At 41.4% G+C, this 15,293-nt stretch overlaps 1 protein-coding gene across 9 annotated transcripts in view; it reads right to left on the reverse strand.

The window, feature by feature from the left end:
* The window catches only part of LOC109627387 (teneurin-3), a 149,115-nt gene that overhangs the window by 52,073 nt on the left and 81,749 nt on the right, over positions 1-15,293 (reverse strand). For all 9 annotated transcript variants that reach the window (XM_069531377.1, XM_069531376.1, XM_069531375.1 and 6 more), the window contains 5 exons: positions 13,390-13,604; positions 8,363-8,573; positions 7,188-7,289; positions 5,750-5,944; positions 4,459-4,659 (listed from right to left, as the gene is read on the reverse strand). In XM_069531377.1, the coding sequence (XP_069387478.1) occupies positions 4,459-4,659; positions 5,750-5,944; positions 7,188-7,289; positions 8,363-8,573; positions 13,390-13,604 (924 nt within the window). The remainder of the gene's footprint in view (positions 1-4,458; positions 4,660-5,749; positions 5,945-7,187; positions 7,290-8,362; positions 8,574-13,389; positions 13,605-15,293) is intronic.

Genomic DNA, 15,293 nt, shown 5'->3' on the forward strand with positions numbered 1-15,293 from the left:
ATGACAGAAACCGTGTTTGAGTTTTAATGTTTGACCAGTGTCCCTTCCAGTAACATGGAGGAGGTGGGGTTTATGACTTGTACTGGAGCCTGCAACCAGGGGGCGATCAAGCCCCTTTGGCTTCACTTTTGGGAAGCAGGCGTGTCGTCCATCTTTATATTCAGTCAATGGTTCAGAAAATAATAAAGAGCCTTAAATTCTCAGCTCTTGACATTTAATGTGTAAATTCTGAGTAACACAGAGAGGAACTGCAGCGAGTCCTCAGAGAGCAGTAAAGCCACTTTGAAGGAGCCTGTGTTCGAATGCACATCGAGGAGATAAATCTCAATGTGCAGCATCAAAAAGAAACAGTTTACATGTATTTCATGTAAAATGAAATTCAGAACGACTTCAATTTGCTTTTCATCAGCGCAACCACCAGCATCTGAACTGGCGTCAATGCTTATCACACAAAATGTTAGTAAACTCGGAGTAATTACGCTGGAATAATAGTGAAGGCACAGGAAATGATTGTAGTTTTTTGTTATCAGAGTAATGTCACAGGCCTGTTTCATTCCTCATGAGTGCAGAAGCCGTAAAAAAAAAATAAACCAAAGCCACCATCATGGAAAAAAGGTCTAAATTCACAGCACAAGAACAATAAAGCACAGCAATTACCGTGTGTCTGAAACAACTCATTTCAGCTTTTGCATGTTCTGAAAGCTCATTTGCATTGAGAACATGGGCGGACGGCGGCGAGGGGTTGTGGGTTTGAGCAGCTTCTTATTCGGGGCTCAATATGTTTCCCTCAAGAGCTCGAGCAGCTGTGAATCTGCGCTATGTTCAGAAAAGTAAAAAAACCTCAAATGATTAAACCCACGGGTGGTAAGTAAATCAGGCTGTACGAGGCTAAAACTGCCGCTCGACAAGCTGCGGCTGCTCTCGTGTGAGAATGGGAAATGTTCATTTGCTGGAACCGAGAGCTTCTATCAAAAGCTTGTGAACAGCGGAGCCGTGGAGCTGCGACAATAGCCGTCAGTGTGCTGCAGGAAAGTAGCTGAAGTACGTCCTCAAACGTTAAGAGACTGGTTGCTGCAGGATGTTTATGGAACCTCTTCACTGGAAAGTTTGTGACTCTTTGACAAACTTGGTCGGGGGAAGCAAATTAGCCAAAAAAACATGAAACAAGTCAGGGATGAAATATGTAAAGATTTGACTCATGTATTTTTGATTATTTTCTACCACTGCTACACCCCCACTCATCCCGTTTATCCAGGCTCTTTTTCGCCGCCTGTTTCCAGCTCTGTGAATAGAGTTTTTCTTCGATTGAGAGACCTTGGATGGTTCTGATTAAGTCGAGCCGACACTGTAGAATATTAAGCGTGCCTCTGGAGGGTAGTCATTAGATTCCAAAGGGATACCTCCTTCCCATAGAATCTATGCAATCAATTTTTCATTAGTGCAAAAGTGTTTATCTGCCTTTAACATGCACCTGACTCGCGCTGGATAGGGGTTGTGTGTGGTCGATGCATGCTATGCGCTTGTTAATTAAAGTTTATTTAATTGAAGAAGAACTGCAGCATTAATTAAGAAGGAATCCTCCGCCCGCCCAGGTGGGTAAACTCCCCAACTTTTGGACGGCGTCAAGGCCAGAGTCGTCAGTTGTGCTATTGACAGGCCCGAGACGTCTTGCTGAGTGAGAGGGTTGTGTCTGGAATATCGAAAAGATTTAACTGAATAACAACTCGCCTCGCTTTGAAAAGAAGAAGAAAAGGAAACGAAAATAATGCAAGACACAACAGAAAGAAAGAAAAAGAAAAACTGTTCACAGAAACAATCATTCTTTCTTTGGGATCCGACCAAACCGGCCGCATGCTGCTTTTAAAGGTCTGCACCCGCATCTATCACATCAGAAGCACCATCCAGCCTCCTTATGCTTTAATTTTTCAATTGAATTTCAGCCAAGAGAAATTTATTGGACAGCCTTTAAACTGACAGAAACAAACTGCAACTCCGGCTTTTAAATGTTCGACCCGGTGCGGCCGCTCTGGGGTTTCTCCCTCTGGGTTCGACACAGCCGAGGGGGGGGGGGGTAAAAAAACCAGTGCATAAATGACCTGAATCTCAGGCACAGATAACAGATGGGAGGGGTCGTCCTCTGAACTAACATGTCATCTACCTGTGTTGAAAGGCAAACTCTCTGAATACAAAGCAGGTGACGAATGAAGAGGCTCTGCAGCGAGGGAATACACGACTGTCTCCTCTCCTCTAAATATATACATTACCGGGAAAAAAGGTTAAGAGGAAATTAGAGCATGACCCAAATGGATTTTTGGGGTTATAGTTATATTGGCTAATATAAATGTAAAAAAAGAAAAGAAAAAATGATGATGTCACAAGCTCTTATGACAAAGAAATGTACCTGATATTTTACAGATTACCCATGATGATAGATAAATGCAATACAAAATAAAATGGTAATTCAAACCAATATATAAAACTTCAATCGAGATAATAGACATATTTTAAATATAAACATAAATGCACATCTATTTTGGATTCCTTATTTTTAAACTGTTGTAATAATAATAAAACATAAACACAGATAATGATTTTTGTCTGGGAAACGCTTTTCTAGAGCAAATCTCAGAAACGTTTGTTCGATTTTAAAAACAAAAAAACACAAGGTCTCACAACATGTGGAGGAAAAGCTTTGTCGTTAACATTTCCTCTGTCATTCCGACACTTTCTACAGGTGTTGATTACTCAACTTCAAGGGTGTGATAACCCACAGTTCGATGTATTCAGTCTGAGACATACTGAGGCTGTGGCATTGTTGTTCATTTGGGTTCAAAGTGTAAGTTGCTTGATAATGGACACGTGATGGGAAAAAAAAATCCACATGAATCCACAGACAACATACTGTAAATGAGCCGGAGTGAGATTAAGAGCAAAATCAACATCTGTTGACATCAGATCTTGTTACTGAAACCACAGACTTTGTTTTCTCTGGTGAACATGGAGTGTTAAAAGCTCACAGAATCCATGAGGAGGATATGAGTGTCAGAGCAGACTGAGGTTTGCCATCAGTCCTTTATTTAGTTCTCATCACTCTCCAAGCATGAGTGACTCGTAGCTATCAGATGTCAACATCTGTCGCCTCACACCCCTGAAAGTGTCTGAGTTTTACCCTGCGTGCTGGCTTGGCAGGAAGCAGGATATTGTTTTTGTGAGTGTGTGTGTATGTGTATGTGTGTGTATGTGTGTGTGTGTGTGTGTGTGCGTGTGTGTGTATATGGATGGATTTTCCCCTCACTTATTGGAATTACTACTTTGGAGGGCATCTCCACATGATTACCTTCAGAAGCCACTGGGTCAAAGTTCAAGGTCAAAACGAATATGGTGCGAAATGCACATTTTCCAAGATTTCTCTTGGGACACAGGACGATCGAGACAATCTAAAGCTTAGATATTCAGAAAATGACTCCCCATCTTATGATGTCATTAGTGCCCCGACCTAAAGCTTATATAGATCATTACGCCCCATCACACCAAAAGTAAAACTTCACTGAATGTGATATAGGAGGATATTAAACTACAGCTTATAAGACACGGTGCTGACAGGAGTGTAACATACAGCACATCACTCATTGGACTGAACCCATCAGTCACTCAGGCTTCCATTCATCATCTCTGGTGCACACAAACACACACACACACACACACACACATTCACCAGAGATGATGAATTACCTCCAATCATTAAAAAATCAAAGCAAACATCACATTCTGTGAGTTTATCTTGTATTTTGAGTTGCGTTACTATTTAATATTTATTCGTCCGGTGTCTTAAAAAAGGCGGCTACATGTTGACGTACCAGGCTGATTTGGAAAAAATTGAATAACATAACTACTCGTGACAGGGACTCAAACTTCATCTGCAGAAAACAATAAACAAGACGTTACAGACGTGACTCTGCTGTTTGAAAGGAGTCAGTGGAGCGGATCAAATAACTACACTAATGCATCGATAAATTAATCAATCAATCAAAGACCTCAGATGAAAGATTACAGCCCTAAGTAGCTCAATATGCCCTTTAATTCATTTAAAGCCAACATGTAATGTGTATATTTTCTATTAATTTATGTTAATAAACGAAGAACGTGTGCAATCAGAATATTTATAATCATATTAGAGCTGAAACTATTTGTTGGTGAATTTATTTGTGAGTTAATTGTTAAAGTCTTTTCATTTTTTGAGTTAAAAAGCCAAACTTAATCTTTTTCCAAGCGATACAAAGACGTCCCCTGGTGATGGATGCTTTTTCACAATTAGTGGGCATTTAATTGAACAAATGAATAATAGAAACACTATTCAATGAATCAATAATGAAAACAATTACAGTTGCAGCCTTAAACCCGACAGAGAGTCAGCACAGTAGTTGTAAGTGATGAAAAGACAGTGAGACGTGTTCTGACCTATGGAGCAGTCGGCGCCCGTCCAGTTGGCCTCGCAGACGCAGGTCCCCGAGTCGGTGTTGAAGGTGCCGTGACTGGAGCACTGCTCCGGACAAGTGCTCTTCAGAATTTCGCAGCTGATGCCGCCCCAGCCCGGGTTACAGTGGCACTCACCATGATGACAGGCTCCGTGACCGGAGCACGCCGGGTCCACACAGTCCACTGAGGACACACAGCGAGGGCGACAGCCACGTCAGTTTACCACATCCAGACAGGATATCAAACCTGCTTATTTACCCTGGCCGCCACCAGCCGAAATTCCTACTTGGAGTGGAAGTGCTTAGGTGCCAGACGATGGCCGGTGAGCTGCAGCCTTACATTTTTGCGTGTTTCATCAGTGGCTGGTAGTAATTTTCTACCCTATATTCAACTTATCTCCTGTGTGGTGCATTACAGTGTGTTTCCAACAGACTAAAAGCATAATTACACCCCATTACAGGCAGGAGGAAAAGGAGCACAATTAGAGTCTAGACAGATATAATCAATTACTATTAACAATTTACAGATCAACTCGCTGATATAGGTTCATAATTGGCAATTATGACCAACATAATCAACCCATTACTAACAAGGGAAAATTGGGACAATGTTATTGTGCTTCCTCTGGAGCTGATTGCTCTGTGCATTTTCATATCTGCCTGGACACTGATATTGATTATTGAGCTGAACCAATTTGTCGCATCGGAGCTCTTGCATGCAACATATTCAAGCTCCTCCAGCCAACGTTTTTCCTCCCCAACGATTTCCCTTTAAAAAAACGCAATATACTCATCGAGTGAACTCAATATCCCTTTACATGTGAGGTCAACGACCTGCACATGTAAATCTGAGCTGATAATTGCCTTTTGTCTGCACGAGGATCAATAACATTAAATGCGCTGAAGTGAAGGGGGGGAGGTGGTCGACGAGACAGAAGAAGAAGGAGCGGACCCTCCTCAATAACCTGAGGAACAGATGTCACTGGCCGATCGATTTTAACAGGTGTCTTCAGCTGTGGCACATTTCAGTAGGTGACTGCATCAATGGGCCCCGAACAATCAGTTCCAGTCGGCACCCTAATGTGTTCTTAACTCTTGGACGTGGTTAATTGATACACACGGTATCAATAACAACATCCAGAGCATTATCTGCTCAGCGGAGTTGAAAACACAGATTGTCTCACCAATGGACTGTGTCGATTCCGCTGAGCTCAAACAGAAATAAGTTGCTTCTAACTGCTTCAAGTCCGACGGGGATGAAGCTTTTTCTTTACCTTGTTCACAGCTGGCTCCCTTGTGGCCCGTGTTGCACACACAGTTTCCCGCCACGCACAGACCGTGCCCCCCACACTGTGGATCGATGCACTGGGAGGAGGGGACGTCACACTCGGTGCCCTTCCAGCCGCTGTAGCACTGGCAGCGCCCCCTGGTGTACTGGCCGTTACCGCTGCACAGGACCGGACAGGAGGCTGAGGAGAGAGTTGAAGGACTTGTGTCAGATCCATCAAGTGGATCGAGGTCTATTTGTATTTTTCTTGAACAGAAGTAAAATGTTTAAATAAATAAAATGAAAAAAAAATTCCTCCACGTATTTTACAACTTTCTCTTTCCCACGTCGTACAGATTATTGTCAAACTTTATCTCTTTACAAACGTCTCGCTCCATTTTAATGGAGATGAGACATTTCTAACAGGAATGTCTTCTTTGTTCCTCAGTGGATTTAAAAGCAACATGTTTTTCAAAGGGACATATTTTTGATTCAAAGTAGTTTTAACAAACGCAGCCAGGTCACGTAAGTGGATGAGTCAGAGTGAGCAAGAAAAACTACTTCCTGAGGTCAATAGAGATATTGATAGAAACAAAAACCTGATAAAAATATATCAGCTGCTTCTAATTGTGCTTGAGTGTAATGAGCTTTGTTGTTGTTTTTTCCATTTGTGTATTTGTACACTGGTGTCTGTATTTCTTACTCGTACTGTGTTTACACTAATCTTCAATAATATGCTGTGTGTCTACCTTTGTTGATGCATACATGTACAAATAGTACACATTGTACACAGTCAGTGTTCTCTGTCAATGTTGACACGGTTTCTAAATTCCCTCAAACGAAACATTTGAACATTTCAGTGCTGACTGCCTTGAGACCTGTCGGCTGACACATCTATCAGTCCCAGTTCATCTGCAATAAAGTAATACTGGCTGATAAATACAGTCCAGAAGATTTATTGGTCCAGCTCTGCCAGACACAGTTTCGTGGGGGAACAAGAGTGATTTTTCTTGTTGTTTGAATCTTTGAGCACCAAAAACAAGACTCCATCCACCCTGCTTCTGTTCTGGTGGAGGAGAAATCTCAAAAACATAAAACTTAACATGTTCGACACACGACTAGAAGCAAAGATTAGCTTAATGTTTCGCCTGTTCTTTTTTCAGGTAAAACACCACAAGCTACATTTTAAGTTATACAATTGCAATACAAACAACATTTGTTATCAGTATTATTATTTTTTAAATAATATTTCAATACCAGCATCTGCTCCAAAACAGCAGTTGCACTTTACTGCCACCGACCAGGTGTCAGAATCGGTATCTTGGAGGGTGAAATGGTGTCGGAAGATCTCTAGGAGAAAGTTATTTTTAAACTGTGGGTCAACTAACCCTTTTTAAATCATTCACCGACCGGACAGAATAAGAATATAAGTGCTTAATAATTACCTCTGGAGCAGTACGGCCCAATGAATCCTGGGAAGCAGTGACACGATCCTGCCACACACTCTCCGTTCCCGTAACAGTTGTGTGTGCACTCCATGACAGATTCTGTGGGTGCAGCAGTTACAATATATTAGAGTCACATTATTCCAAATCTGAAATTCCTCTTTGACAACTGTACAGTTTAAGAAATTCTGCCAGAGATACCAACTTTTCTTTTTCCCCCGCTGCATAAATCTAAGCTTTCTAAGCATCTCTTATCTGCAGCGCTGGTATCAGGCATGGCATATATTTACAGCTATTTGTCCACGTCCCACTAAGGTCTAAGCTTCCATAACATGCATGCTGCTGCCCGACTGTTACAATCCAAGCCATGTTAAGTAAAAGCCACACAGGCATTTTATATTAGACCAAGTAATTCCATTTCCTTGACACAATTTCCTTTTCCTCCTGTCTCCCCTTCCGCCTCAACCCCCCCACAACCCCCTGAATGACTGATCATGCCAACACAAGCCATGCAATCTCCCGAGTGTTTACAGCTCAAATCCCCTGTGAGTTGAAGTTAATCTGACACATCCTACAGACAGATCTTGTGTCCATTCAACAGACCATTGCTCATAAAGGGCCCCCCCGAAAGACCGGGCCCCTCCTTTTGATCTGCGTTAAGAGGGCAAACTTTTTTGTTATTACTCAGGCGTGTACTGGATGTTCATTGAGCCGAGTGGTGGACCCAGGCAATTTTGACCTCTCACGTCGATACCTTCATATTTGTGGAGCCGGATCAATTGAACTCCCCGAAGGAAACAGAAAATATGAAGAAAAAAAAAAAAAAACGTTAACTCAGCCTTAGTGATTCTGCTACCTCAAAAAACCCACAAGGAAATTTCACAGACTTCAGAACACTGAAGAGGTTGTTAGGAGGGAAGGATCAATGTCGTGTATGGTCTCGTGTTATAGTGTCGAGCACAATAATCCACAACCATCAGGTGAAAACTTAGATCTGCCTCCAGGGGGGCGCAAAGTTTGAAAAGCTCAGCTTGTTTGTGCGGCTGCCACAGTTTCCCAGCAGCCTCACTGTTTGTCTGTTCAGGCGCAGCTGAAATTAAAATCTCCCAAACATGTCATTACACATCATTCACATCCCACTCATCAGCCGCCGCAGCAGATGTGTGTCCCCGTACCCTGTACGATGGTGTTATAGGACACCGCCTCCACGCTGCGTCCGTCGTTATAAAACGCCAGGTGCCACACCCCCGAGTCCAGGTACTGGATGAATCCGGCCTGGTGGACGGCGACCGGATGATCCAGCCGCGCCCTCGTCTCCGGTTCGCTCAGACTCCGATGCTCTTTGGCGATGAGCCGGCTGCCGTCCAACAGCTCCACAAAGTCGTACTGCAAAACAGCAGGCGGAGCAGATTCAAGCAGATGCAGTCGACAGTTATTTTAATGTGGGTGTAATTGAATGAGACAGTAAAGAGGACAGAGTTCAAAAAGTTTAGATTTTTGTTTAGATGCTTTGAATGCAGCCCCTCTGGTGATTTTCTTCACGGCCCGAGAGGAAATTCTTCAAAGTTGTGATTCAAGACACAAACCATGGGCAGGTTGTGTACACAGCAAATATTGGAGTATAACAAATGTTGATTTTTCTGTGACAGTTTGTTTTTTGTTTTATGGGGTTGACAGATGTTGTTGGGAGATTTGTTTGTTCACCGGTGGAGCTGATATGGCTCGAGGACAAATGCTCCACATTTTTACAGGAATATATTGTCAACTCTGATGGGAGAGCACTTAAGGGGGAGCTGTTTTCATTATTTGTTAAATTAACATTGCTAATGTACTGTGTGGACGCAGGCACTTAAAATGTGTTGTTGTTCAGAGCTGGTGGACCTGCACAAATATATTTAGGATACATAAATTTAAAAAAAGCTTTTCTACAATACACATCTTTTTTATTTATCTTCTTATAATTAAATTAATAAATCATTGGTAGACTTAGATGAGTGATTAGACTGTGAAAACATTTACTCATGTTTCATTTTAATATAAGTAGAATATACAGCAGACAGCAGCTTATGCACAGTATCTCAAGCTTGTATCCTCTTCCTGATACATGCTGGGAATACAACTCAACAGTCTCTCTCTCTCTGTATATACATGTTGTCTATTACAAACATTGATTTACGGGATAAACAAAGAGTAACCGGTCATTCCTGCCAAGTGAAGCGGTGCATCTGCTCTCAACGCTGCACCTGCTCTACACCTGAACCTCATCCTGAGTGAAGCTGTTAGGGCACAGAGCACTGCAGCAGAAAACTGTAACGCACACCAGCAATCCCCCAACAGGCTTTAAGGCTGGAGAGCGGCTCGGCAGATGCAGACAGATCCCCCGGCTGAAGCAGTTGTTAGATACACAGATGCACCGAGCCGAAGGTGAAGGCTCGAGCTGGAAGATATGCGATGCGCACGCACAGGAACTGCAGCTACTTTCTGGAAGAGTTCAGATTTAAATTCAGCGAGGAGGCTGTTTGCAGAGAGCTTTGATTAACCATTGATTTTTAACCGGCACACATCGTCATTTAAATTTGACTGTGGGCTTTTTTAAAAGAGCGGACACAGAATAAAATAATTTAAGTGACATGTTTTTTTTAGAAAGTAGAGGCAGTTCAGCACGATCGTTACCTCACTGTACACGGAAAGATTTATTTTGTGCCTCAGGAGGATCCTACACATGCAGGTCACATAAACACATGAAGGCCACAAGAGCTCTAAACATGCCCACAGTAATAAATAAATAAATAATATAAGTAAGTAATAAAGCGCAGAGAGAGAAATGGGGGAAATAAAAAAACATGTAATTTTGTTCCCTCTCAAAATAAAATATGGGAAAATTACAGAAAAACTACAGTTTTTACCGACTATAGTAATTTCCCCTTCATTAAATAGGAAATAATGGGCGGTGTAAATGCTTGAACTTTTAAAACTGTCTAAAAATAAAATTCTATGTTGGCAATATTGGTGTAATATAGGAACGTTTATCTGAATCACATTTTTTCTCTTAAATCTGCAGCTCTGTTTAGCTTTTCAGCCTCAATTTGATTATTATTTAGTTTTTCTCCAAGAGCAGAAGGTGTTTTTTCAGCTGAAAGAAGAAAACAAACAAATCTTCACTCAAATAAAACAACTGCAAGCTACGTTCCCCACAACAAAAGGCAGACAGACTCATTTTGCACCTAAATAGAGGCCAACCAATATGGATTTCTTGGGGCTGATGCTCATATAGATATCAGGGACTTAGGGCTGGTTTATATTGCTATAAAAATTACAGCAAGATAAAATTTCAATCGATGTATTATTTCTGTTCCTGACAGCGGTTTTAGTTTTAAACTCTTAACGGAATTAAGATGGTAAATTCAAACACATGGCAAACACATAAGAAACTGATGGTAGATCAAAAAATGTTGCATTGCTCAGCCCTGAGGGGATTTAACTGAGGTTTGATATTTGACAATTTAAGCATAATCTTTATTATAAATAAAAAAATACTCATACAACTAAATACTCAAAATGAACATAAATGTCTTTATGTGAAATGTAAACATAACTGCACATCTCTTCTGCAGTGTTGAATCTGTATGATAAACATATTGGCTCATATCAGATTAAAACATTCGACTGACATTCATCAACTCCAAATGAATGATGCATAAGTTGGCAACTATTTGCTAACACATTTATAACTGAGCTATTATACCTTGTTTTATTGAGGTCCTCTGGCCCCTAGTGGCCATCCATCAAATAAACAGAGCTCTAAATCAGTATGTGCACAACATCCAGCCTCACAGAAACACAATGGACTTTGTTAAAAGAACAAGACGAGGAGAAAAAAAAAGAAAAACACATTAAAACAGGATTTAGTTCGGAATGTCTGGAATGTGACAAACATGGACCCATGCAATCTTTCAGTTGATTGGCAAACAACAGGAAGGAGAGCATTAAGAGAGGGAAGTCAACGCTGTGATTTAAACCCCTTTGAGTAGATCAGGGGGCAGGGGAGCGATATTAACCTGGCGGAAGTTGACTTCTTTGTGTTGCTGGCTTCAGGGAGAAGTAATAAAACAGTTCATCCCACAAGCCCTGAACCTCCAGGCCAAGTGCATACATCTCGATTAGCTGGTGTGAAAGCGCCCCAACTCATCTCAATCCAACAATGCCGGCGAATAACAGGCGAGAGACCAAGCGTGGAGAGACTGGCGGATGCCTCACAGAGGGAGGAGGAACACTCAGAGCCTGTAAATTCCTCACACTTTAGATTGAACCAACTTAGTCTGGTACTTGATAACAACTGCGTACGAATTCCTGAGTGGAAAGAAATACAAAAGTTTGCTCGGTCTAACTTGTTTGCTTTGTATCAGCACAGACAGACACTCAATAGCAGATGGAGGAAGTCTATACGATGGTGGAAAGACTTTTGTCTTGTCAAGCTGTGAATAAGACTAACAGTCAATTTCTCTCATTGGGGTCTTTCATGCTCAGTTAAGTAAATGCATTGATTTGTGCCCGCGGTACCTGAACTGAATGTAATTTAGAGGTAGCCACAATGGACACTGAGTCCAGCATTGACAAGTTTGAGTGTCTGTGTAACAATCGGCTGAAACATAAAAGTAGTGTCTGGTTAATTAGTACCCTTCAGTCTTTGATTTTTGTTGAGCTTCCTTTTCTCACCTTGAAAGTGCAAGGCAGCTCACCTGTTGTCAGCGGCATCGGACTTTCCTCCATCAAAGAGTGGCCCTAACTGTCTACACTTGAGTGAAGCCCATCTTTACTGAAAGAGAATGTCAAGAAGGTGAAGCTAAGAGCTTTTGCAGTCAAGTGTGGTGGAAAATGGCTATTGTCTGAGTGCTTCCATCACCGTCGCCAGACATCGGACATTCAGATCCAGAGAAAATGTCATTCAAGTGACAAATCAGACATTTTGGAAACACTCCAGTTTGCAAATGGCAGACATTTAGCGGAAGGGGGGAGGGAGTGCATGTCCACACACGGACAAATCGAAGCCGAGGGGAGAAACTAAACTGGTGCTCAGTTATCATGGATGCATGTCCAGCATTCAAATAAGGGATCAACAGATAAAGAACCATTTTTTAAAATGCATATTTACAATATTTGATGCAGTATTTTTAATTCAGTTTTGATTCTACTTCTAGAAACAAGTTTCATGCAGATAGAGAAATGGGCTCAACCTTAAAGCTGCTATAAATCAGTTTCTTGTCGTCACAGCTGATCACATGGTTACATTAAATGTGGAATGGGTCGCGTGTAGTTATTAACCCACAGAGAATTATTATTATCATTAACTCATCAGTTCCCCTCAGCTTCTTGCAGCTTTTAGTTCATTTTCATCACTCCAGCTATTTTTAGACACAGTGGGAAGATGTTTTCTGAGAAAAATGTAGTTTTTAATTGTTGCTATGAATAAAATAGTGAGATTTAACAACTAAACCGACAAATATTTCCCTTTGGAGCTGGTAGAGACCAAAACAGGGAAAAAAAGGCAGTATTGGATTTATTAATCCCAGATCTCTATATTATGATTATTGATCAAATACATTAATGTTAAGTTTCTGTCTTTTAAAACCTCCAGGGAACCAAATGAAAAGATAAATAAATAATGGAGGTTTAATGACACTGCTTTTACGTCCTTAATATGATGCAATCCCTATTGAAAGTTTATTAAAATATATACTATTTAAATATATACTGTTCACGAGAGAAATTTGCCTTCAAATAGCTAATGCCACCACTATGAACAATTTGCTATCCTGGACCAAAAGGCTGTAGCTGAAAAACCCTTTTTGTTTTGTTTTCATCAGTGTCCGTTTGTTTGTTGTTGGCAGGATCACGAAAAAACGATTTCCACAAAACTTGGTGAAAAGATGGATAAAGAACAGGATCTGGACAAAGGGGCAGATCCAGCTGTCTCCAAGGGAATAATGGACGGATCATGATTAAACAATTCTGACATATTTAGGGAACTGATATCTATGAGTGTATTCAATTTGGTGCTGGCTTGATTGAATTTAAGGTCTGTTGGGCCTTGGCGGAGATATTTTCTCTGCTGAGTGGAATTCTATTTTATATCTTCTTCCCTTTGGAGACTCGTTGTGTCGTTAATCTCGTTTTAAAAAGATATGTTAAAAAAGGTTTTTACCTGCGTGTGAGATGGAGCGAGACCCTTTCGTCCGTAGACTCCGATCAGCGCGTTCTTCTGTACCGAGATGTTGAACTTGAGGAAGCGTGGTTGGTCCATGCTGACTTGGGAACGCCAGAACACCCCCGGTGGGACGCTCTGACCCGCCCTCTTCCCGATGTCGACTTGTCCGGTATCGATGGAGTTGTTCTCCTGGAGCAGCACGGTTGTCCTTCCTTGAAGACACACACACACACCCCCACCACCCGCACATTATGTAAGAGTCAAAACAACACAGTTAAGGTGAGATGTCATAAATTGCTCATCACACTGTGTTCCAGTAAACTCCTTCACATTCATCTCAGACACAATATTGCTTTTTGTTTAAATCTGATATCTGGATATCAGCAAATGCTGCGTTTTATCTTTTGCTTGTCAGTGTAATCAGATTCCTTTATTCAAGCAGGAACCGAACAATAACGCAGTCACATCTTTCCCCAAATGAGCAGTGACCAAGCAAGACAGGATTAAAAGTAATGGTTCCCCGCGGCCCATGATGCACTGCTCTCTGAAAAAAATGACCAGATATAATTGGCTTTTTATAAGACTCCAACAGGCCGCATCTCCCATCTTTTCTCTGGTCCCGGTGACTCATAGAGTAAGGCTCGGCATCAGATAAGGTCTAAATGGAATCTGTCAGATATACTGAGTGCCACCATTCCAGAGCAATAACAGCAAATCAAAACAATTTGGGGAATGATGTCCTTAAACTGTGTCCTTACCGCGCCAAAAGACGGAGGAATGGCCGGTTTTAATATGACTCATGCTCGCATGAAAAACCGTCGCCTGCAGGGTGTTATTACAAGAACAGATTTCATTGTTAGGAAGAAAAATCTTTAAACCGCCTTTAAAGTCATTGCTGTCCAAAGCTCTATTGTCGAAGGAACACAGCTGCGCGCTTTGTTTTACGCCAGGAATTACTTTTAACTCGTTAGCAGGATGATGCAGAGTCGTCCCGCAACGTAAGAACAAATCAACCTTTTGCTCCTGCATCTTGTAAGAAGCATTTCAGGGTGTGGGGGCTGTTAATACTGTGAGAGTGAGCGTATCTGTTTGTGCCAGACCGTGATTATTTATATGCCTCTGTGTGTGTGTGTGTGTTTGTGTAATGAGGCCATTACCTGTCACTTTAGCTTCAGTCAAACTGAAGACTGGAAGCCAAGTTTACCTCTGGGGAGAATAATAGCCAGCTATTGATTGCCTTTAAACAGTCCAAAACCTGCCTCATGCTATCTTAATTAGCAGTACTTATGAGGATTTAAATCTAGCCCAGTTTAAACAATTGAGCTTTTGCCTGGCCTACTCAACTCAATTAATGCTTCCATGGCTGTGCATTACAAATACAGCCGTGTGCTCAGAGATTAATTTAGGTGGTTTTTGCTGTAAAGGTGAGCAGAGAGGGGCCCGGCTGCTTGTTGTTGAATACACAATGGTCCCAAAAAATTATGATTAGGCTGCACAAAGCCGTCTGGAATCCACCAATTAGTATTCAGCAGGTGAAAAGATCTCACTAAACTCTAAAGGCTGACTGAGTGTCAAGCATCGAACGTTTCACTCTTGTCATTCAGGAGGCTGAATGGTCTGCTGCTGCACTCTGTCATTTGTAATTGTCATTTAAACCTTTGGGTTATTTAAAAGTTTGTGCTTTGAGGATCGTTAAACCTTTTAAAGTTTGAAATAAAAAAAAGCATTTATAGCCGGAATCCTCATTTTATTCATATATACGTAGTTTGACCTCAACACCCGGCACGCTGCTGTCACTTTGTCGACTTTATTTCTGAAAAGAAAGATGTGACCCTGATAGCAAAAATATATTTTTAACGCTCAAAACACTAAATTACTAAATAAAGAAAAGCAAAAAAGAA

This window comes from Paralichthys olivaceus, chromosome 9 (assembly GCF_024713975.1).
Source record: "Paralichthys olivaceus isolate ysfri-2021 chromosome 9, ASM2471397v2, whole genome shotgun sequence".
Lineage (NCBI taxonomy): Eukaryota > Metazoa > Chordata > Actinopteri > Pleuronectiformes > Paralichthyidae > Paralichthys > Paralichthys olivaceus.